This window comes from Oncorhynchus nerka, linkage group LG10 (genome assembly GCF_034236695.1).
Source record: "Oncorhynchus nerka isolate Pitt River linkage group LG10, Oner_Uvic_2.0, whole genome shotgun sequence".
Classification (NCBI taxonomy): Eukaryota; Metazoa; Chordata; class Actinopteri; order Salmoniformes; family Salmonidae; genus Oncorhynchus; species Oncorhynchus nerka.
This window is the reverse complement of record NC_088405.1, coordinates 33,846,924-33,872,592: the sequence shown is the minus strand read 5'-3', so window position 1 is coordinate 33,872,592 and position 25,669 is coordinate 33,846,924. Positions and strand designations below refer to the sequence as shown.

The 25,669-nt window shown below is 42.7% G+C and overlaps 1 protein-coding gene across 1 annotated transcript; it reads right to left on the bottom strand.

Annotated features, from left to right (window-relative positions):
- Positions 1–349: 349 nt before the first annotated feature.
- myoz1a (myozenin 1a) lies at positions 350–8,286 on the bottom strand. Its single transcript, XM_029669619.2, has 6 exons — positions 8,123–8,286; positions 5,052–5,145; positions 2,343–2,530; positions 1,864–2,077; positions 1,508–1,688; positions 350–1,280 (listed from the first exon to the last, which is right to left on the bottom strand). Exons 2-6 carry the CDS (start codon positions 5,134–5,136, stop codon positions 1,043–1,045), a joined length of 906 nt encoding a protein of 301 aa, XP_029525479.1. The 5' UTR covers positions 5,137–5,145; positions 8,123–8,286; the 3' UTR covers positions 350–1,042.
- Between the last annotated feature and the right edge of the window lie 17,383 nt (positions 8,287–25,669).

Sequence of the window (25,669 nt, the reverse complement as noted above, 5' to 3'; positions counted from 1 at the left end):
TAGCGTCACCCTGCGCTGCAGCCAAGGCAACCAAATGCTCGCGATATTTTGGCTTGGCGTATTGAGAGGTGATATCCAAGTGTTTGGCACAGGGGGACGGACTGAGAAGGAAAAAAGGGGACACTGACTGATGATTTTATTTCACATTTTGCAGGTGTTTGTCACAGGTAAAGTTCCTTTGAAATTCATCCCTGTTTACATCACTGTCTTCCATCAAGTGAATTACACCGTGGGGCCCTAAAGAGGGTCCCCACACGTTAGACTGGCCTCCTGTCTATTCGTTCCACTGAAGATTATAGTCAGTCTTACACTGTACACATGCGAGATACAAAGAATAACAGATGCAAACTACAATTGGAAAAAAGTTTATTAGGGAGAAAACGTGGGTGATGCAGTAGAACATCATCTCTATCACTCAACAGAAATGAACACACCTCACCTCATGCTTACTGCATGCGTCCTAGGATGGGTTGGATTTGCAGGGGCTTGACAAAGCTGTCAAAAGTGAACTTGGCATAGAAACACAGAAGAAAAAGCACAGAAATACAGTAAAAGCCATGATGGTAGAAGGCTAGAAGCTAAATGAACAACTTGTGGCTGTCCTGATGAGCAATGAGTCACATCAACATGCTGAAAAGCGAAACAATACTCAAACTCTCCGTTGCGTTTACCTGTTCTCCTCATGGACATATGTTATGTTGCTGCTTTGTGAATAAGCTACACACTTGTAGTGTGATTGCGCAATACACTATGCTCCTTAAATGAATCATCATGAAAAAAGAAGTGTAAGCATAAATCAGGGTTATGGTAGTCTATTGTGTTTACTTTGTCTCCTTCTCTCTCTCTCTCTGTCTAAATTAAAGAGCCCAATATTGAGCTGCGTGGTTCGTTTCATACACACTTTCCTATTCATTAATTCAACCCAAGGAAAAGCTGACTGCATCCCAAACCTTTCAAAAAAAAGTTATGGTTTTTGTTTATGTAATTGTATATATTCGTGCGTGGTCTTTATCTGCACATCTGGGTCTGTGGGGCATGCTATTCACAGGTCGTCAGTCTCCCCATCGAAGGGCATGGCGTCCAACTCGATGTGGATGCTGCTGGGCTCACCGCTCCCCACCCAGCCTATAGGAGTGCGGTTGAAGGAGGGTCGAGCGCCAATCTCTTGCTGGTATACTACAGCCAGTTCAGGCTCATCATGGGCCACCTCATGGGTGTCTGGCAGCTGGAAGGTCATGAGCTGAGAGGCCTTATCAAAGCCCCCAAACGGTGTAGCACTCCTAAGACAGATAAAGTGATGGGCAACAAAGGAATATCAGACTAATAAGTTAAATTAATCTTCTATGGCAACTTCTGTACATGTGTGTCACAGACATGGATGGACAATACAAAGAGTCTGAGTTTGAGAGTAAATGGGTGGGCTCCATTACTTCATACTCTCTTCAAATATATATATATTTTTTAGATGCTATGGAGTCAACCAAGCAAAGCATAGAGGGGACTGTACCTGTTGAAGGACTTGAACTTGGGCAGATCATGGTGGGCATGGGGGCCTGGCATATGATATCTCATGCTGGATGTCAGCTCCTGGTTGCCCTTCATGGCCTTTTCCCATGGTGATACGTATGAGGGGACAAAATCATGCCTCTTCTTGGCCTTGTCTAAGGCCACTTCTACTCCATGACTACCTGTAGGAAGAAAACAGGAAACCAGATATTCTATCACATGATGTTCAAGCCTCTTTGGAATAAATCTCCAGGAAAAGTCAAGTCAGGCTAAATCTGATATATTGATTGCACTGCACTCCCTTAATTCCAAAATCACTTGTTTTAATCTCGTGAGTTGATATGAGCGGATACTGACCATGACCATGTTCTCCTGGAGCAACATCATCATGATGTCCATGGTGTCCATGCTCATGATCATGCTCATGTCCCTGACCATGACCATAACCATGCCCATCTTTGCCTGGTTTGGGAGGGGGCACAGGAGGGCCTGCCTTCTTTTCCACCATGTGGCCATTAGCGTCCAACATCATTGTGCCACCCAGGCTGGGGACCAACTTCTGGAAGTTCTCCTGAAATGAAACACACAAGTAAGACAAGCTTCCACCCTGGGTGGTTGTTGAGATATACATTGATAGCCTCAACATTGTGATCATTTCCCTATCTATCCATGGGTTGTACTTCCTTCCCACATCCATTGCCAATTTTCACTGCAATTGTTTTACATCAAAGCTCTTTGGACAGAATTTCTACATGAACTATATATAATACTAACATGTATTATTGTTATATCAAGTTTTTAATTTTGACTTGGATGATTGACCTCCTTTTTCTTACCATAGACTCGCTGTTGAAGAGGTCAGGGTTATTCTCATATATGAACTTCTCCACACGCTTCTGTCTCCTCTGGAACATCTTGGAGCCCTTGTTGGTGAAGAGGTTCAGCTCTTCCAGCATGGTGTCCTTGGGAGTCTTGATCTTCGTCCCCAGGTCAAACTCTGACGCCTCAGGCTCTGACTCATACTCTGCAGATGAGAAATGTTCACACTGTCTATTCATTTCTCTTGTTGTTTCTTGACATTATACTGTATGAACATACTGTATAAGGCTTTATTCCATTAAACTTATTTATCCAGGTTTCCGGGATAAATCAAAAACATAATTATTCTGGTTCAGCAATTGTTCAAACTTGGATTATTGGACTCAACAATGTCTGCAGTGTGATACAAAAATACACTCATACACGCAATGCATCTCCCTATGCAGAAAGAATCTTACCTGTGGTTTGAATTGGTTCTGCGGTTTGCTTAGCATTGTTTGAATGAATGTTAAAGTGCTTTGCGTGCATCATCTTTCATCTAGAAAACACATCTGTGTGGGTGTGAGGTGATCTCTACATCTCAGCAGAAATTACACTCAGTGCAGATGGTTGCCTAGGAGGGGGATGCTCTCAGATTCTTGGTATCATTACGGTGGAAAATTCATAAATCTCTCTGCCCAAAGATGAACTGGCTGTTCTTCAACAATGTGGCTGTTGAAGGAGAGAGAGCAGAGAACAGCTCATCCCAGAGTTTGGGCCTGACTCTGACTGAGGCTTTATGGCTTTATGAGGTAAGGCCTGAGTCGTTTTCATGTCTGTGTTGTCTATATTTGTTCTGTTCTCGGTGCTTTATGATCCATTGGTCAGAAGTCACAGGGTGTTGAAACAGAGAGGATGGGTGAAGGGAGAAAATCTTCAATCTGTAACACTGCACAGGGAAGACGTTCCACAACAATTCTAAAGCTCTGGAGCACAGTATAATAATACAATACTTATATAACAGTAGGCTATAGTACTAATATAATACATATGTGTCTTTTATACTTTTTTTGTAGTAGCCTGATCATTCTTTGCTTTGTTCTTTATCTATCTATCTATCTATCTATCTATCTATCTATCTATCTATCTATCTATGTTAAGCTCTTATGTCAAATGTTCTCTGTGTGTAAAAAAACCAAACAGGTTTTCAGATAGCAGCTGATTATTTACATAGCACCATCAGGCCTTAGAACTTTGTTATGAGAACATTCATCCCACACTGTTTTGACTAAGCACATCCTCTCAACATGACATCCTTTTAGTTCCTGCTAAGAAGTTCTTGCCACCCTTTTCCATTGCAGGAACTGCCACTAGATAAACACGCATCAACTCTGATTAAATTTGGTGGATTTAATCATTTCGCATTCCTGTTTGTTTTCCTGGCAATAAATTCTGCAGTTCAAAAGGACTATGCTTGTGTCTCAATGACTTTTGTGCCATTACGATTTTGCAATGTTTGACAGTACCATTTTTATGTTGACTTTAAAAGTCAACACTAGTTATGTGATTCAAATTTCATTTCTGACTATTTCTGTTATAAGCTACAACAGACGTGGCTTCTCTGGTGGAGGTTAATACATTTGAATGCTGAAGCTAGCTGGCACAGCCACAAATTCATCAAATCTGATTTTAAATCTAACCCTAACCTTAAAAGGGGCAATGCAGTTAAAAATGTGATTTTATGTAAATATCTTCAAATGTTTTCCTAACGCCCACATGATCAGACTGAGCATTTCACAGGTCAAAGGGGTCTCAGGGAAATACATGATCAGAAATATATTGTGGAGTTATTTTCCTTAAATAAACACACACGGTGATTTATTAGACACACAGTGATGATTTCCAAATAAAATGACAAAGATTGCATGGGAACTTTAACCCCAAACTTAATCACACTTCTTACAAATATACTTAACCCTAACCTTAAATTAATTTCATAACTTTTTACAATATAGTCTCTTTGGACTTTGCAGCTGGCCCATCTTGTGAAAATTCGCTCAGTTCTGCGTTAAGGACTAGATTTATCTCAATAAACATGAACCTGCTGTTAAAACACAGCTTTCTGCTTAGGCCTTATTGCTACATCTGTCAGGACACTTAACACAAAAAAAGTATGAAGTGCACAGCACAACTGAAGTGAAAGGGCAGCACCAAATTTACACTTTACTGATGTCAACGGAGACTACTATATCTACTTGCACGCAGATCTGGAGCACTTAATGGATGGAGAGGAAAAACACCTGTCATAATTTTCATTAAAAATCATCATGCCATCGCTGTTTAATGAAGCATGGATCCTAACAGCTGAGAGGGAGGGGAGAGTAAACCATTACTGTGATGATTATAAAGGACAGATCGTATTTGTGCTGTGAAATACAGGAGATAAATGTTTGTGTGTGTGTGACAGGGCGCTAGTCATTAGGACATGTTAAGTGTAGCCATGTGGAGGAACCTATTTGACAAGTGTCCCCCTGCCCGCCCTCTCGGTTTACCAATTAGTTCAGTATGTTACTCTTGATAATACCACAGGCTCATATTGATAAATGTTACTGAGCAGAATTGAATGTATGGTACTGTGCGGTCTCTCACATAACTTTGGGAGATCTCTTTTTTTTAATGATATGTGAGCAATGTACCTTTGTACATGCAATGTGTTGTGTTTATGAGCTCACATGTTCGTGCCTTACCATCTTGAGTGACATGTGACAGGTCAGTGATGATCTTAGAGGGCTTTTTCCGCTTGTTAGGTGGGGCAGGTGTTCCATGAGGCATGACTGCAGACTGAGAACACATGTAAACAGGAAATTAGAAAAGGTCACAGAACATACCAAGCTACTGTATAATATGTCTGGATTTAGCTTATATATATATATACAGGACCAGTCAAAAGTTTGGACACACCTACTCATTCTCCATTGTAGAATAATAGTGAAGATATCAAAACTATGAAATAACACAAATGGAATCATTTAGTAACCAAAAAAGTGTTAAACAAATCAAAATATATGTTATATTTGAGATTCTTCAAAGAAGCCACCCTTTGCCTTGATGACAGCTTTGCACACTCTTGACATTCTCTCAACCAGCTTCACGAGGTAGTCACCTGGAATGCATTTCAATTAACCGGTGTGCCTTGTTAAATCAATCAGTTGTGTTGTGACAAGGGAGGGGTGGTATACAGAAGATAGCCCTATTTGGTAAAAGACCAAGTTCATATTATGGCAAGAACGGTCAAATAAGCAAAGAGAAACGACAGTCCATCATTACTTTAAGACATGAAGGTCAGTCATTCCGGAACATTTCAAGAACTTTTAAAGTTTCTTCAAGTGCAGTCGCAAAACCACCAAGCGCTATGATGAAAGGAAGACCCAGAGTTACCTCTGCTGCAGAGGATAAGTTCATTAGAGGTAACTGCAGATTGCTGCCCAAATAAATTCATCACAGAGTTCAAGTAACAGACACATCTCCATCTCAACATCAACTGTTCAGAGGATACTGCGTGAATCAGGCCTTCATGGTCAAATTGCTGCAAAGAAACCACTACTAAAGGATACCAATAATAAAAAGAGACTTGCTTGGGCCAAGAAACTCGAGAAATGGACATTAGACTGGTGGAAATCTGTCCTTTGGTCTGATGAATCCAAATTTGAGATTTTTGGTCCCAACCGCCGTGTCATTGTGAGATGCAGTGTAGGTGAACAGATGATCTCCGCATGCGTAGTTTCCATCGTGAAGCATGGAGGACAACGTGTGATGGTGTGGGGGTGCTTTGCTGGTGACACGGTCTTTAATTTATTTAGAATTCAAGGCACACTTAACCAGCATGGCTACCACAGCATTCTGCAGTGATACGCCATCCCATCTGGCTTTCGCTTAGTGGGACTATCATTTGTTTTTCAACAGGACAATGACCCAAAACACACCTCCAGGCTGTGTAAGGGCTATTTGACCACCAAGAAGGAGAGTGATGAAGTGCTGCATCAGATGACCTGGTCTCCACAATCACCCGACCTCAACCCAATTGAGATGGTCTGGGATGAGTTGGACCATAGAGTGAAGGAAAAGCAGCCAACAAGTACTCAGCATATGTGGGAACTCCTTCAAGACTGTTGGAAAAGCATTCCAGGTGAAGCTGGTTGAGAGAATAACAAGAGTGTGCAAAGCTTTCATCAAGGCAAAGGGTGGCTACTTTGAAGAATCTCAAATATAACATATATTTTGATTTGTTTAACACTTTTTTGGTTACTACATGATTCCATGTGTTATTTCATAGTTTTGATGTCTTCACTATTATTCTACTAATGTATAAAATATATATTTTTTAAGAAAAACCTTTGAATGAGTGGGTGTGTCCAAATGTTTAACTGGTACTGTATATATGTGTATATATAGTCTCTCTGTAGCCACTCAATAGCAGAAAAAATAATTGTGGAAAGGCAGCACAGAGAGAGGAGATCGGGGATTGGAGTCCCTCTAGTGATAATCTCTAAACATTGCACTATGTTGGGACCCACACTTATGAGGCCTAGCGTCTGAGGGCATGAAGAACACGTGCAGACTGCACCCTGCTCCTTTTCCAAGTTCAGAGTGGCTTCAGATCCATAACGTTCCCCGAGCCAACAGATGTCCGTCGGTGAGAAAACATATAGCCCACTAAGTTTCTGTTTTGTTTGGTCTGACAACTCTAGAAATGAGAAAGGTTTAACACAGAGTATACTGTATGCCTACAGTGGTTTACAGTAAACACATTCCTCTTCATGAGCTGATGAGCACACACTACCAAGACTTTCAGATAAATCCAATTTGCAGTAAACACATCGATCCAATTTGATGGATACGATGAACATGGCTGTAATCATAGATTCTTAAAGTATGTAGAAATCTGACACAGGAACTCTGTAGTCTAGGTTGCTAGGTGAAGCTTGAAGACATGGAAGATCTCAGTTGGGATACAGTACAAGCACCACACCACCCAGCATGTTTATGTCTCACAGAGCCCCTTTCTATATACTGTAGTTCTCCTTTCAGCCATACTGTTCTGTATCTACTGAGAGTCTGCAGCTTCTTGAAGACCCACTCTGTGGCAAACTTCGCATCACATCGACTGACTGTAACCTAATCCACCAGAGCTATTTTCAGCCAAGACCTTTTAGCGGCGAGTAGTGGCGTCAGTGTACTATCAGATGTGTGAGACGCAATGGACACTCATATACAAACACATACACATTGGCACAATTGTCAAGAGAATGATCTAATCTTCCCAAAATTAAAATGAAGATGTTGAGGGGTGATAGGTGGGTGGATTGGAGAAGGGATTGTGGGGGAGGACTTTGTAAATCTCCTGTAAAATTATCACCCAGCTGAGGACCCCAGCACTCAGGTTTCACCTCCCCAGCTGGGTATTCCAGGCTTTGCACACCATATAAAATGTGCTGTTGGACAAAGGGGAGCAGTCAGCACATTCTCTCAGAGCCTGCCTGCGTCTTTGAGTGATGGGCAAATTCTAAAAATGTTCAATGAACATCAAGATCACTTCACCATGCCTTCAAAAGCACTTTATATCCCATAAATGAATAAATAATGCCTTCCTTATTGAGTCAAGGTCTTCAAACATAATTTCAATTCTCAAGTGCAGTTCTTTTTGAATGCTATAGGTGAAGATTTTGCACAACTGTCTTTGCTTTCCAGTTTGCCGTTGACGGCCAAGTCATGCATGCAATTGGTTAGTAAAATCAAGCTGATGGCATGAACCACTCACCCAGTTTTTTAAAAATCCTTATGTTCAAGGAGGTCTAGTAATACCAGTAGGAGATGAAGGCTGCAGGTTAATCTTAATCAGAAGTTTACAAATCCCAGGGTGCCTCTGACCTGTGGCTGGACTCAGATCCCAGGGAGTGTGAAATCCACCCTGAGCTTGGATGGAAGATCTTTGAGGGGGGGCTGGAGGGAGGGGGGGGGGTTGAGGTTGGGGTAAAAGTAAAAGTAAAAGTGGGGGATGAGGGGTGAAAGTGCTGATGGGGCTATCAAGAGATGCTCCGGGGGGCCTATATATAGAACCGGTGCAGGGTGAGGGGGAGTCTAAACTTAGTTATAATAGAGCCTCAAAGGACGGAGGAGTGTCTGAGGGTGTGATTTGGGGTTGGCGTCATTGGTTTGCCCATTTTCCCCTTCATTAATTAACTCCAACCTTCCAATAGATTATCAGTTTTCTGTCAGGCAGAGGCGTCCTTGCTGTTCTATGGTATTCGTGGTCATATAGCCTCCTAAACCAAAGTGGGTGCTGATTTGTTGGCTCAGACAAATCCACAGCTCTCTCCATGGCTTAATGGCTGAACGTTTTTTAATATATGTGCCTGTTAGTGTTATTCGATCCATACGGTAGACCAGGGTGTGATATTTTGTAGATTGGTTACTTTACATACTCATTCATAGATAATTTCAAGTTCTCCCATTTAAGCATGTCTGTACAAATCTGTACTCCGTATCACAGTGAAAGCCGGGGTAATGTAGCCTACTGTAGGGAAACAAATCAGGCCAAAAGGAAGAGTGAATAACAAAAATCTAAGTGAAGAGTGCCATCACACATCTCACCCACACATTGCTATTTGCTCTTTGCGATGATTCATTTTACAGTCATTGTCACAGCTTCTCTCTCCCCTGTGTGCTCACTAGAAGAGAAGTGAGTCAAATGTACCATTTGCACCTTGCCTCTTCATTTGAAACATTTCCATTAGTAAGGGAGGTTAACAGTGACTCAGGAGGCCTGAATTTTTAACCTTGACATCTACCCTTGCAGTGCTTGCAGTGCTTCACTGTTAGCACCAGGAGCTTGTCTACTAAGATTGAAGGACGGGTTATGTTGTGTTATGGTGAATTGTTGTGTTACAGGAAACAAATCAATTAATCACAAATAAAAACTGCTGGCATAATATACTGTATTTCCCAGCTCATAATAGATATCCGTTATTCATTTCCCACTGTTCTCATTTATATCTCAAAACCTCACCCTCTGCATTGGACCCAGTAATGTTTTTTTCTGCACTCAACATTTCAGCCTTGGAATATCCGTCACAGATATAGACTACTACTGTAATACTACTGTTATACCATTTCCTCATATCATAATATTATTTAAAAAATTCTACCCAATTGTGATCTTGTCTCATCGCTGCAACTCCCCAACGGGCTCGGGAGAGGCAAAGGTCGAGTAATGCGTCCTCTGAAACATGACCCGCCAAACCGCACTTCTTAACACCCGCCCGCTTAACCCGGAAGCCAGCTGCACCAAAGTGTTGGAGGAAACACCGTTCAACTGACGACCGAGGTCATCCTGCAGGCACCCGGGCCACCACAAGGAGTCGCTAGAGCGCGATGAGCCAATTAAAGCCCCCCCCCCCGGCCAAAACCTCCCATAACCCGGACGACGCTGGGCCAATTGTGCTCTGGCCCAATGGGACTTCCGGTCATGGCCAGTTGTAACACAGCCTGGGATCGAACCCGGGTCTGTAGTGATGCCTCAAGAACTGCAATGCAGTGCCTTAGACCGCTGCACCACTTGGGAGGCCTCCTCATATCATATTCTGACTGGAATGTAAAAATGAGCAGCCATAAATACTTTCTGGATATTAACAGCCCTATATATAGGTGGCAAATGGAAAAGATGCCAGCTAAATGTCTCCACCAGACTGTCTGTTTTTAGCATATAATGTATGGGTTTGTAGTACCCTTCACCAATAAGTTGTGACCTAGTGCTAAGGGGTTTCAGAATGAGTTGAAAAATACAGCCCATAGCACCATCATGTGGTACATGGTTGTCAGGATTTCACTGTTACATGTATGTGCATTCACTAGTTTACATATTGTGGAAATAGAGATTGAGCGGATATAATTGAGTATTTTTGATATCCTACTATTAGACCATGATAACATTCTTAGGGACAGTTTCCTGGCACAGATTAAGCGTAGTCCTTGACTAAAAAGCATGCTCAATGGAAATTCTATATCACTGTCAAATGTTTGGTCCACAACTGGGCTTAATCTGTGTCAGAGAAACTGTCCTCATATGTTTAACTCACTAATAGAATCAATATGTTATTGGCAGACAACCTGGGAAAAGGAAAGCTCTATTTAAAATCAAATCTAATTTTATTTGTCACGTGCTGAATACAACAGGTGTCGACTTAACCGTGAAATGCTTGCTTACGAGCCCTTCCCAACGATACAGGGACAAATAGTAACATAGGAGGAACAAAAGACACAAGAACGGAGTTATATACAGTGATTACCAGTACCAGATCAATGTGTATGTACATTAAGGTAGGGTATAGTGAAAAGGCATCAGGATAGATAATAATGATAATAATAATAGGACTAAAATAAAGAACAGAGTAGCAGTGGCATATGATGAGAGTATTGTGTGTGTTTGTGTTGTGTGGGTGTACGTATGTAGTGTATGTGAATGTGTGGGGTGTGTGAGAGTGTCAGCGTGTGTGTGTGTGTGTGTGTGTGTGTGTGTGTGTGTGTGTGTGTGTGTGTGTGTGTGTGTGTGTGTGTGTGTGTGTGTGTGTGTGTGTGTGTGCGTGCGTGTATGTGTATGTGTATGTGTATGTGTGTGTGTGTGTGTGTGTGTGTGTGTGTGTGTATATATATAGTCTTGTGAGTGTGTATAGAGTCAGTGCAAGATCGGGTCAGTGCAGATAGTCCGGGTAACCATTCATGAACTATTTAGCAGTCTTATGGCCATTTAGCAGTCTTATGTCTTGGGCGTAGAAGCCGTTTCAGAACCTGTTGGTCCGAGAGCTGATGCTCCGGTACCGTTTGTCAGATAGTAGCAGAGTGAACAGTCTATGCTTGGGTGGCTGGAGTCTTTGGCATTTTTTCGGCCTTCCTCTGACACTGATATAATATGATATAAAGTTCAGGGATGGCAGGGAGCTCGGCCCCAGTGATGTACTGGGCTGTCCGCACCACAGTCTGTAGCGCTTTGCAGTAGAGGGTTGTGTATTTGCCATAACAAGCGGTGATGCAGCAGTAAAGATGCCCTCGATGGTGCAACTGTAGAACTTTTTGAGGATCCGAGGGCCCATGCCAAATCTTTTCAGCCTCCTGAGGGGGAAGAGAATTTGTCGTGCTCTCTTCACAACTTTGAGAGTGTGTGTGGACCATGTTAAGTCCATAGTGATGTGGACGCCAAGGAACTTGAAGCTCTCGACCCACTCCACTACAGCCCCATCAATGTGGATGGAGGTGTGTTCTCCCCTCTTTCTCCTGTAGTCCACTATCTGCTCATTGGTCTTAGGTTTGTTGTCATGGCACCACACTGCTAAGTCTCTGACCTCCCCCTGTAGGCTGTTTCATTGCAGGCTGTGATCAGGCCTACCACCATCATGTTGTCAGCAAACTTGATGGTGTTGGATTCGTGCGTGGCCATGTAGTCGTGGGTGAACAGGGAGTACAGGAGGGGACAAAGCACACACCCTTGAGGGGCCCCAGTTTTGATGGTCAGCGTGGGGTTGTTGCCTACCCTCACCACCTGGGGCCAACCCGTCAGCAAGTCCAGGATCCAGTTACAGAAGAAGGTGTTGAGTCCCAGAGTCCCCATCTTGGTGATGAGCTTGGAGGGGACTATGGTGTTGAATGAGCTGGAACAGCATTTCCCCTCTTGTCCAGGTGGGTGAGGACAGTGTGAAATGCAATTGAAATTGCGTAATCTATGGATCTGTTGGAGCAGTATGCAAATAGGAGTGGGTCCAGGGAATTTGGGATGATGGTGTTGATGTGTCACAACCAGCCTTTCAAAGCACTTCAGAATTACAGATGTGAGTGCTAAATGATAGTAATTTAGGCAGGTTACCTTGGAGTTCTTGGGAAAAGGGACAATGCTGGTCAGCTTGAAACATGTTGGGATTACAGGACTGGGACAAGGAGAGATTGAAAATGTCAGTGAAGACACTTGCCATCTGGTCTGGGCATGTCTTAAGTACGCGCTGTAGTATTCCATCTGGCCCGGCGGCCTTGCGAGTGTTAACCTGTTTAAAAGTTATACTCACATCGGCCATGGAGAGCGAGATCACACATCCGAAACAGGGACTTTCACTGAAGTTGTAATCCTCGAAGCCAGCATAAAAGCCATTTAGTTTGAGAGTTCTGCGTCGCTGGGCATCTCACGGCTGTGTTTCTCTTTGTAATCCGTTTCGTCTGCATGCCCTGCCACATACGACAAAGCTAGTGTGTATTAGGATTCGACCTCCTTCCTATATTGTCCTTTTGCATGTTTGATGTGTTGTCGGTCCATGTCTCCTTTCTTGTAAATGGTAGCTCTAGTCTTTAGCACAGTGCGGATATCGCCTGTAATCCATGGTTTTTGGTTTGGATACGTTCACATCATCACTGTGGGGACGACGTCGTTTATGTACTTTTTGATGAAGCCTGTGACTGATGTGATAAACGCCTCAATGCTATTGGATGAATCCCGGGAACATATGCCAGTCTGTACTGGCAAAACAGTCTTGTAGCCTCACCTCTTCTTTATCGGACCACCAGTTCGTCATTCATATGTTGGATTCACGTCTCCATTTCAACCAAAAATCTAAGTTAAAGGAATAGGACTAAATCAAACGTTCATTTTTGGTTGATATGGAGACGTGAATCCAACATATCAGTTCGTTTGTAGACAAACTGGAATTAAAAGGCAGACTAAATCAGTGGCACAAGCAGAAGATAAATCACCTTCAAATGTTGATATTTGGTTGTGTTGACATATATTTGGTTGTCTATTAAACTTATCGACGAGTTAACAAATTACATGTTGGATTCATGTCTCCAACTCAACCAAAAAATACAATTCAAAGAATGTGATTAAGCCAGTGGCTTAGATGGAATTATCTCCTTTAGATGTTGATATTTGGTTGCATGGCCAACCAAGCAGTCTTCATCATTTCTGTTATACAGTATATAGCCCAAAATTAAGGCTATTTTACAAACCAATATAACGTTCAACCTTATTAAAATGAGTAACATCCATGGACACATTGAGGTTACTGTAACTATACATTTCTTTATGTAATCATATAAAGTGTACATGTTCAAGATAGCATGCATAGGTCACCGCAGGTCTGTGGACAACCTTAAATGACATAGATCACTCGCACCATGTACTTTTAGTGTAATCTCAACTCCAATCCTGGTCATTTGGTTCTGCTATTAGATGAAGCACAGTGATAACACATGCATCTGTTATATAAATAAACAAAACATGTTCCCATTTGAACTTGGCTGTGCTTTTAATTGGTTGAAAGCACAGTTAAGACATTTAGGTGACTAAACCAAAAATCAGACATGGTTTTTCCTTTGGAATTTGGTTGTGATTTGAGATGGTTCAATGTAAAGCGATATCACATTGGAAATTCATCTAACTTTTGGCTGTCTTTTTGAGTGGGCGAATAAAGGTTGGAATCTCATATATCAACGTACGCAATTATCTACATTGAAATTACGTGATGTGCCCACTTGGCGGGCTGCTATTCCATAGAACTATTTCATTTTGAATTTGTAAAAAAAGGCATTGTTTTTAGAATATTCTATTTCTTTTTAGTCCTGTTTAGCTGTTGACATCAAAAAGTTATGTCAAATGTGTAGGCCTAGTTGGCCTGTATACAGTGCCTTCGGAAAGTATTCAGACCCCTTGACTTTTCCCACATTTTGTTACCTTCTTCTAAAATATATTACATTGTTTCCCCCCCTCAGAAATCTACACACATTACCCCATAGGTTTTGAAATTTGGGCAAATGTATTACAAATAAATTGAAATATCACATTTACATAAATATTCAGACCCTTTACTCAGTACTTTGTTGAAGCACCTTTGGCAGCGATTACAGCCTTGAGTCTTCTTGGGTATGACGCTACACGCTTGGCATACCTGTATTTGGGGAGTTTCTCCCATTCTTCTCTGCAGATCCTCTCAAGCTCTGTCAGGTTGGATGGGGAGCGTTCCTACACAACTATTTTCAGGTCTCTCCAGAGATGTTAGATTGGGTTCAAGTCCGGATTCTGGCTGTGCTACTCAAGGACATTCAGAGACTTGTCCCGAAGCCACTCCTGCATTGTCTTCGCTGTGTGCGTAGGGTCGTTGTCCTGTTGGAAGGTGAACCTTCACCCAAGTCTGAGGTCCTGAGCACTATGGAGCAGGTTTTCATCAAGGATCTCTCTGTACTTTGCTCCGTTAATCTTTCCCTCGATCCTGACTAGTCTCCCAGTCCCTGCCACTGAAAAACATCCACACAGCATGATGCTGCCACCACCATGCATCACCGTGGGGATTGTGTCAGGTTTCTTCCAGACGTGATGCTTGGAATTCAGGCCAAAGAGTTCAATATTGGTTTCATCAGACCAGAGAATCTTGTTTCTCATGGTCTGAGAGTCTTTAGGTGCCTTTTGGAAAACACCAAGCCGGCTGTCAGAGATGGTTGTACCCTTCCCCAGATCTGTGCCTCGACACAATCCTGTCTCAGCGCTCTACGGACAATTCCTTCAACTCCATGACTTGGTTTTTGCTCTGACATGCACTGTCAACTGTGGGACTTTATATAGACCGGTGTGTGCCTTTCCAAATCATGCCCATCAATTGAATTTACCACAGGTGGACTCCAATCAAGTTGTAGAAACATCTCAAGGATGATCAATGGAAACAGGATGAACTTGAGCTCAATTTTGAGTCTCATAGCAAAGGGTCTGAAAATGTATGTAAATAAGGTATTTCTGTTTTTTTATTTTCAATAAAAACCTGTTTTCACTTTGTCATTATGGGATATAGTGTAGATTGCTGAGAAAAAAATAATACTTAATCCATTTTAGAATAAGACTGTAACGTATCAAAATGTGGAACAAGTCAAGGGGTCTGAATACTTTCCGAAGGCACTGTATAACCTACAGGTGGTTATTGTGAGATTTTGCTGTGCAACATTGGCCAGTGTTGATTTTTCAGTGCAACATTTCTAGTGATTCAGGAGTTAAATTCAACACTCAGTGGTGTAAAATAACCCCCAGTGTTGGTGTTAATAAGTAAATGATTGTTTTACACATGTGGAGAGTCAAACAGTCCCTACAAAATCACACACATTTCCCAGCATGCTTTCCTTCAGGTAGATTTTTCGGGATTGTTTTTAATATCTGTGATTTTGAATGTATATTGATTGATTGATTAATACTATGCAACAGAAAAATAAATAACACACATTTTTCTAAACTAATCCAATCAGCTAGTTAGATTTAAGGCACCTGTTGCTGAAATGGTTGTCCCGGTTTAAATGGTTTAGGTAGTGTTTTTTAATGTAAGTTTCCTAACAGTCAGTCATTCTGAATACAGGTTGCAGGTGAATACAAATTCCAATTGTTGGATACCCTAACTCTGACTGGATTCCAATAGGAATTACACATCACTTTGCAAGCAAGCACATTGTGACTTGCAGGCCTGATGTGGCCTGTAAACCAGGAGTTTCCTAACGCCACTGTGGGTAGAACTGCCATCAACTAGGCCAATACGAATGGCCTGCTCGTCAAACATCTCATTCTAAAGTCATGGGCGTTAATATGGAGTTGGTCCTCCCTTTGCTGCTATAACAGCCCCCACTCTTCTGGGAAGGCTTTCCACTAGATGTTGGAACATTGCTGTGGGGACTTGTTTCCATTCAGCCGCAAGAACATTAGTGAGGTCGGTCACTGATGTTGGGCAATTAGGCCTGGCTCGCAGTCGGCATTCCTATTCATCCCAAAGGTGTTTGATGTGGTTGAGGTCAGGGCTCTGTGCAGGCCAGTCAAGTTCTTCCACGCCGATCTCGACAAACCATTTCTGTATGGACTTCACTTTGTGCACGGGAGCATTGTCATCCTGAAACAGGAAAGGGCCTTCCACAAACTGTTGCCACAAAGTTGGAAACACAGAATTGTCTATAATGTCATTGAATGCTGTAGCGTTAAGATTTCCCTTCAATGGAACTAAGGGACCTAGCCCGAGCCATGACAAACATCCGCAGACCGTTATTCCTTCTCCACCAAACGTTACAGTTGGCACTATGCTTTGGGGCAGGTAGCATTCTCCTGGCATCCGCCAAACCCAGATTCGTACGTCGGACTGCCAGATTGTGAAGCTTGATTCATCACTCCAGAGAACGCGTTTCCACTGCTCCAGAATCCAATGATGGCTAGCTTAACACCACTCCAGCCGACGCTTGGCATTATGCAAGGTGACCTTAGGCTTGTGTGCGGCTGCTCGGCCATGGAAACCCATTTCATGATGCTCCCAACAAACAGTTCTTGTGCTGACGTTGCTTCCAGAGGTAGTTTGGAACTCGGTAGTGAGTGTTGCAAGCGAGGACAGATGATTTTTTAGGTGCTACATGCTTCAGCACTCGGTAGTCCCATTCTGAGAGCTTGTGTGGCCTACCACTTCGCAGCTGAGCCGTTGTGCTGCTAGACGTTTCCACTTCACAATAACAGCACTTACGGCAGCTGTAGCAGGACAAATATTTGACAAGCTGACTTGTTGGAAAGTTGGCGTCCTATGACCGCGCCACATTGAAAATCACTGAACTCATCAGTAAGGCCTTTCTACTGCTAATGTTTTGTCTATGGAGATTGCATGGCTGTGTGCTCGATTTTATACACCTGTTAGGTGTGGCTGAAATAGCCAAATCCACTAATTTGAAGGGTTGTCCACATACTTTTGTATATATAGTATATATGTAATGTACGGTAATATAATTACATTTTTATTGAAAACATTCGCCTAGGAACTCACGACATGAAAGCCTTACGCCTTTAAAAGTAGAGTTCAACAACCATGTCTCTGTCACTAACAAATACAGTCATTGGTGTTAACTGTACAATTTACTCAAAAAGAAAAGGCATCCTGGGAAATATGCAAATTAGGTGTCACACCATACAGTGTTAAAACAACAAACATGATTTACTGTAACACTACAGGTGTTAATTTCAAAGCAAAGTGAGTCCAGTTCACTCTAAATCAAGCGTTACGTTTTACACTGTAGGTGTTGCGTACTACTCTACAGAAGAACTATGCAAACACCACAATCAAGTTCCTTTGAACACTTGGGGGAACACTGCAACAGTGTTAAATCTTTAACACTTTCAGAAGTGTTATTTTAAACCAGTATATTGGGACTCATATGTTTACGGATAAAAGTGCACATTTGACACTTTCAGACTTGTACGCCATTGATTTTCCTGTGTAGGCTTCCAGTGACTTCAGACGTTTCCTCCATTTCTTCCCCATTTGGCACCAAACACAGATTGACCATTTTTGCTAATGTTCGTGTCCGTGGGGCAAAAAAGTATTTAGTCAGCCACCAATTGTGCAAGTTCTCCCACTTAAAAAGATGAGAGAGGCCTGTAATTTTCATCATAGGTACACTTAAACTATGACAGACAAAATTAGAAAAAAAATCCAGAAAATCACATTGTAGGATTTTTTATGAATTTATTTGCAAATTATGGTGGAAAATAAGTATTTGGTCACCTACAAACAAGCAAGATTTCTGGCTCTCACAGACCTGTAACTTCTTCTTTAAGAGGCTCCTCTGTCCTCCACTCGTTACCTGTATTAATGGCACCTGTTTGAACTTGTTATCAGTATAAAAGACACCTGTCCACAACCTCAAACAGTCACACTCAAAACTGCACTATGGCCAAGACCAAAGAGCTGTCAAAGGACACCAGAAACAAAATTGTAGACCTGCACCAGGCTGGGAAGACTGAATCTGCAATAGGTAAGCAGCTTGGTTTGAAGAAATCAACTGTGGGAGCAATTATTAGGAAATGGAAGACATACAAGACCACTGATAATCTCCCTCGATCTGGAGCTCCACGCAGGATCTCACACCGTGGGGTCAAAATGTAACACACTACGCCGCCAGGGACTCAAATCCTGCAGTGCCAGACGTGTCCCCCTGCTTAAGCCAGTACATGTCCAGGCCCGCCTGAAGTTTGCTAGAGAGCATTTGGATGATCCAGAAGAAGATTGGGAGAATGTCATATGGTCAGATGAAACCAAAATAAAACTTTTTGGTAAAAACTCAACTCGTCATGTTTGGAGGACAAAGAATGCTGAGTTGTATCCAAAGAACACCATACCTACTGTGAAGCATGGGGGTGGAAACATCATGCTTGGGGGTGTTTTTCTGCAAAGGGACCAGGACTACTGATCCATGTAAAGGAAATAATGAATGGGGCCATGTATCGTGAGATTTTGAGTGAAAACCTCCTTCCATCAGCAAGGGCATTGAAGATGAAATATGGCTGGGTCTTTCAGCATGACAATGATCCCAAACACACCGCCCGGGCAACGAAGGAGTGGCTTCGTAAGAAGCATTTCAAGGTCCTGGAGGGGCCTAGCCAGTCTCCAGATCTCAACCCCATAGAAAATCTTTGGGGGGAGTTGAAAATCCGTGTTGCCCAGCAACAGCCCCAAAACATTACTTCTCTAGAGGAGATCTGCATGGAGGAATGGGCCAAAATACCAGCAACAGTGTGTGAAAACCTTGTGAAGACTTACAGAAAACGTTAGACCTCTGTCATTGCCAACAAAGGGTATATAACAAAGTATTGAGATAAACTTTTGTTATTGACCAAATACTTATTTTCCACCATAATTTGCAAATAAATTCATTAAAAATCCTACAATGTGATTTTCTGGATTTTTTTTCTCTCATTTTTTCTGTCATAGTTGAAGTGTACCTACGATGAAAATTACAGGCCTCTCTGATATTTTTAAGTGGGAGAACTTGCACAATTGGTGGCTGACTAAATACTTTTTTGCCCCACTGTATGCCTGGCTACACACATATTCTTGTTGCTAAAACGTACCGAACATCCATTGCATTTGTTATATAAAGAGCAATCGTGAGAATAAATTGTAACATTGTTTATTCAGTTCAGTTACATTGTATCGCAGACCTGTAGCCTACCACCGCAGATTGTTAGAGGACTGATGCTTTGCATCCCCTGTCAAGACCATAGGGACTAGACCGCCAATGATCCACTATTTTACACTTCCGTAGGCCTACAGTTGATCTAGCCTATGCAGCACGGAATTAGTGGAAACCAAGACTGTTCTCAGGGCAGGCCTGGTTGTAGCTAGATATGCATGAGTTGCATCGGGGACAATTTTAGCATTTTAGCTAACCCTAACCCTTTTCCTAACCTTAACCTAATTCTCCTAACCTGCCACATGAATTATTCTAACCTGCCACGTTACAGTTTTTCTCAGTCGCTTTGGTGCATTTCTTAGATCAAAAGTGCAATTCTTGATACTACTTGTACAAATTCCAAATCATGTAGTCACTTGTGCACATCATTAAAGCAATTTCTTATTCCTTTGAACAAATTGCAATTGATAATGTGTCAGCTTTTTTCCACATTATCATTTGCTCATGTCATGTTGATCAAAATATAGTAGATGGTTCTCTGTTGAATAGTCTTACCCCTCAAAACATCTAGGCATTAGTTCCTTGCATAAGCCATTACGTGCAAAATTGTTGAACTATTTGTCATAAACTGTCAAGCATAGTTTTACACATTTCTATTAGACCTTTTGTACAAAAACGTGAATTGATGAATCGTGCAGGTGAAATTGACCCTCACTCATGAAGGAATATAATGTGTTAGTTCAACCAACAATCAACCAGTTGTCTAAATTGCTCAAAGGTGCATCTCATGAAGAATCAATTGGCAAGCATATATAGACAGACCACAACACAGAGTTGCAATTTTCCAATAATGGATGGACCAGGAAACGAACAGGGTCAACAGCCAAGAGGAGGAAGAAGAGGAGCAAGGATGCGTGGTGGAAGGCAAAATAGAGGAAGAAGAGGACATAGGCGCATATCTGATGACATAAAGGCTACTATTGTAGACCATATTGTCAATCATGGCCTTACAGGGGCTGAGGCGGGTCGAAGGGTGCAGCCGAATATTGGGAGATCAACCGTGTCCTCAATAGTTCAAACGTTTCGAAGAGAGAACAGGTATGTCCACCAATGTACAGTGCACTGTTACTGTATATAAGCAGTATACTGTATACTTCCTACAATGCTTCATATTACAGTAGTCCACTTGTATTTCACAGCATACAGAAATATACTCTATACAGATACATACTGCATACTTACATGCACCCACCTGTATCTTTTACAGTAAAAATGTGTGTTCGCATAGTTTTTGTCTATGTGAAAGTGTGCGATGCATCACTGCATTTTTCCCCACATGGGACTGCAAGAGTACCTCAAACCGGTGGCAGAGGATGCCTTTTCACACCTCAACAGGAGGAGGCTATTTGCACCATGGTCCTAGCAAACAATGCCATGAGACTCAGGGAAATACAAAGGACCATTATAGAAGACAACGATGTCTTTGAAAACATCCATACGGTTAGCATCTCATCCATCGACAGGGTGTTGCATAGAAACCAGATGAGTATGAAACAGCTGTACCGTGTACCATTCCAAAGGAATGAGGAGTTAAGGAGCTACGGTACCAGTATGTACAGGTAAAACATATATCTATGTAACTACTTTACAGCAACATTTTATAGTGATACATAGTACAGTAAGCATAAACTGCACACATTTCCTTTGCTGTGGAAGGAACATGCAATATATGTACATTTTATGTCACTCTTCCTTACCAAAACAAATTCAACTGTGTGTTCTGGGATATAGCGTATAATGGAGTTGGAATCAAGTGAACCCTCACAACTTTGTATACGTGGATGAGGCTGGCTTCAACCTGACCAAATGCAGAAGGCGGGGTCAGAATATCATCGGTTACAGAGCTACTGTGGATTTGCCAGGCCAACGGGGAGGAAATATCACCATGTGTGCTGCTATTTCAGAGCATGGTGTCCTAACCCATATCCCCCTTTTAGGGCCATAAAACACCCAGCATCTACTCAACCTTTTAGAGACTCTCTACAGGGCTCTCATCCCTGATGATGAGAGGGGTCTGTTTAGAGAGGATTTGCCAAAGTATGTGGTCATTTGTGATAATGTGAGTTTCCATCGATCAAACATCATAAGGCAATTGTTTGTGACCCACCCGAGGATGCTCATAGAATTCCTCCCACCTTATTCACCATTCCTTAACCCAATTGAGGAGTTATTTTCAGCATGGAGGTGGAAGGTGTACGATCGTCAGCCACACACACAGATGACCCTGCTGGCTGCAATGGATGCAGCATGAGAGGACATCACAGTAGACACCTGCAGAGGATGGATAAGGCATTCCAAAAAGATTCTTTCCACGTTGCATTGGAAGGGAAAATATCCGATGTGATGTGGATGAGAATATGTGGGCCGACAGACAGGCACGTCTGGATGTGTAGAGACAGCACAACAGTGCTGCGGGCAAAGTTGTGCCTTAGGGGTGGTTTCCTGTGTTTCTTTCTAATTTAGTTTTTTTTCCTTTGTGCCCCTTGGGTTGTCCAGTCTCTTTCAATCAATAACCCACATACAGTAATATGTAAATAGTACTGTTGAAATTGATATATGCCATAGAAGTGCAGCCTTGTGCATTTTCAATACAGTAGCTGTCATCCAAACTGTAGCCTAAGTTTACATCAGGTAATACTGTCAAAGTACACAGTTACATTGACAACATGCCTAAACATTTTGACGACCTTGTTCGTGAACAATGACTCAATGACTTATCATTCTGATGACACTGACATGATCATTGGCATGAATATTTACTTTTGAGAGATGTACTAAGGATTTTTAGTGACTGACTAGCTTTAGAAACATATCTATTGTATATTGCAGTTTGTACAAATTGTTCTGAGAAATGCACTTATTATTTTGCACATGTTAGGGATGATGTGAAAAATGCACCAAAGCGACTGAGAAAAACAGTAATTATCCTAACCTGCTGTGTAAGTTCTACTACCCTGCTACGAAAAGTAACTTCTGCTTATCAAACCGGCAGACATATCCTGAGAACAGTCTTGGTTTCCACCAATGAGGCAAGTGCACTGTGACTTTCATGGAAAAGCCAAGTCAGATTCTGTACTGGCTTCTTGGAACTAATATGACAGTTTTTCTCAATCGCTTTGGCTCCATTCTCAAATGATTTGAGAATTCTACATGTCATATATAGGACCGCACAACGACCTCATGCTGGTGGCAGAGCAGCTCTACATGTCATATATAGGACCGCACAACGACCTCATGCTGGTGGCAGAGCAGCTCTACATGTCATATATAGGACCGCACAACGACCTCATGCTGGTGGCAGAGCAGCTCTACATGTCATATATAGGACCGCACAACGACCTCATGCTGGTGGCAGAGCAGCTCTACATGTCATATATAGGACTGCACAACGACCTCATGCTGGTGGCAGAGCAGCTCTACATGTCATATATAGGACTGCACAACGACCTCATGCTGGTGGCAGAGCAGCCCTACATGTCATATATAGGACCGCACAACGACCTCATGCTGGTGGCAGAGCCGCTCTACATGTCATATATAGGACCGCACAACGACCTCATGCTGGTGGCAGAGCGGCAGTATTCAGCCAAGAAATTTGCAACATGGTCATAGCCAACAATTCCATCCATCAAGAGAGTTCCAAAGTGCAATCATAAATGACAACAATATCTTCGCAAATATAAATTCTGTTGGCATTTCCACTATAGACAGAGTTTAGGAAAAAAGATCTAATGACTATGAAACAACTCATATATGAGAGGAATAGTGACAGAGTGAAGGAGCTGCTGTACCAGGATGTCCAGGTAGGAGCTGTGGTATCAGGATGTCCAGGTAGGAGCTGCGGTACCAGGATGTCCAGGTAGGAGCTGCGGTACCAGTATGTCCAGGTAGGAGCTGCGGTACCAGTATGTCCAGGTAGGAGCTGCGGTACCAGTATGTCCAGGTAGGAGCTGCGGTACCAGGATGTCCAGGTAGGAGCTGCGGTACCAGTATGTCCAGGTAGGAGCTGTGGTACCAGTATGTCCAGGTAGGAGCTGTGGTACCAGGATGTCCAGGTAGGAGCTGCGGTACCAGGATGTCCAGGTAGGAGCTGTGGTACCAGTATGTCCAGGTAGGAGCTGTGGTACCAGTATGTCCAGGTAGGAGCTGCGGTACCAGTATGTCCAGGTAGGAGCTGCGGTACCAGGATGTCCAGGTAGGAGCTGCGGTACCAGTATGTCCAGGTAGGAGCTGCGGTACCAGTATGTCCAGGTAGGAGCTGCGGTACCAGGATGTCCAGGTAGGAGCTGCGGTACCAGTATGTCCAGGTAGGAGCTGTGGTACCAGTATGTCCAGGTAGGAGCTGTGGTACCAGGATGTCCAGGTAGGAGCTGCGGTACCAGGATGTCCAGGTAGGAGCTGCGGTACCAGGATGTCCAGGTAGGAGCTGTGGTACCAGTATGTCCAGGTAGGAGCTGCGGTACCAGGATGTCCAGGTAGGAGCTGCGGTACCAGGATGTCCAGGTAGGAGCTGTGGTACCAGTATGTTCAGATACCCATTCCTACCTGGACATACTGGTACCGCAGCTCCCACCTGGACATCAATGGTCACAGGCGATCATTGCAGGGGATGGTTGCGCCACACAAGGAGATTTTATTCCCCCGGTGCATCGCAAGGGAAAACCTCCCATGTGATGTTAATGAAAATCTCTGGCCAGACCAACAAGAGTGACAGGATGTCCACCAAGAAGATGGGACCTGTAGCCTCCCGGGTGGCGCAGTGGTCTAGGGCACTGCATCGCAGCGCTAACTGTGCCACCAGAGACTCTGGGTTCGAGCCCTGGCTCTGTCGCAACCGGGACGTCCGTCGAGCGGCGGACAATTGGCCTAGCGTCATCCGGTTTAGGGAGGGTTTGGCAGGTAGGGATATCCTTGTCTCATCGCACACCTACTGTTGAAATCGGTATCTAAAAATCTCAGTGTGATACACAATAGCATTCAGCTAGACAAAACTGACATTATTGTACAGTAAACAGTCAGTGTCAACAAAAAAAGTAGAACTAAGCTGAGATGTGTGTATATAACAAACATTTCCAGGGTTGACTGCCACGGTGAAAAAACATTTAAACGTTTTGACCAGTACGGCTCCCAGGATGACAAAACCTTTCATTCTGGTGGCTTTGGCCAATTCACTGACACAATAACTAGGTTTTGAAGCATGAATGGAATGTTTCGAGTGAGTTACTACATTTTGTAGACATGCAATAGAGTTGCGGTGTCCCATGAAACAGTTGTGACAGTTGCACTTACAGTTTAGAGAATGTTAAGACTGAGCCAAAGCGATTGAGAAACTGCAGCATGTCTTCATTGTATTCCGTTGGTAAGTAGCTGCATGTCTGTTACCTTTCGCTATTGAAACAGACAGACAGACATAATTAATTTGACCAAATATTTAGGAAGAGTTCATTTAAATGGAGTCTGTGAAAGAAGAAACCACCCGGACAAAGTGGTCATCAACTGAAAACCAAGTCAAATTAATGTATTGTGTTATAGGTTTCACGATGCTTGTATCTAAAACAAAGGAAATCATTGTCAGACTGTTCTGTACATCAGCTGGGTTCTCAGTAAGCTTCAATAGGAGGTGTGTAGCCTGACATGAAAGTGTGTCCTTGTATCTGTGTGGGCTAATATAGTCCAAATGTTTGCCTTGCGATAACATGAGCCAGTGGTTGAGCCAATGACAAGTTGAGCAAATTGAAGTGTTTTCTTCCTAGGCTTGATTCAAGGCACGGTCGCTGGGATATGAGGCCTATGTTAAAAGTGTTTTTAAAAGTGTGTTTGTTAGGTGTGTGTGCCTGTGTTAAAATATGCATTCAATTATTAAAAGAAGACAACAACAACAAAAATAGTGATTGTGATTGTGTTAAATTGTGTTTGGGAAATAAAGATAGACGTGGTTTTAAAAAGGTTGTGGTAATATTTCATTCCGTACAGAAATTTGTAGGCGGCTTAACTTACCCAGTCCTGTGGCTCAACTTACCCCGTACCCATGGAGTGATGCTGAATGTAAAAAATGGCTCAACTTACCCCATACCCATGGAGTGATGCTGAATGTAAAAATGGCTCAACTTACCCCGTACCCATGGAGTGATGCTGAATGTAAAAAACGGCTCAACTTACCCCGTACCCATGGAGTGATGCTGAATGTAAAAAACGGCTCAACTTACCCCGTACCCATGGAGTGATGCTGAATGTAAAAAATGGCTCAACTTACCGAGTACCCATGGAGTGTTGCTGAATGTAAAAAACGGCTCAACTTACC

Coding starts and splice junctions, on each gene's coding strand:
- myoz1a (XM_029669619.2), bottom strand. CDS start 5,136: ATGCCTCATGGAACACCTGCCCCACCTAACAAGCGGAAAAAGCCCTCT. Junction 2,531..5,051: donor GTCACATGTCACTCAAGATG/GTAAGGCACGAA, acceptor TCTCATCTGCAG/AGTATGAGTCAGAGCCTGAG. Junction 2,078..2,342: donor TCTTCAACAGCGAGTCTATG/GTAAGAAAAAGG, acceptor GTTTCATTTCAG/GAGAACTTCCAGAAGTTGGT.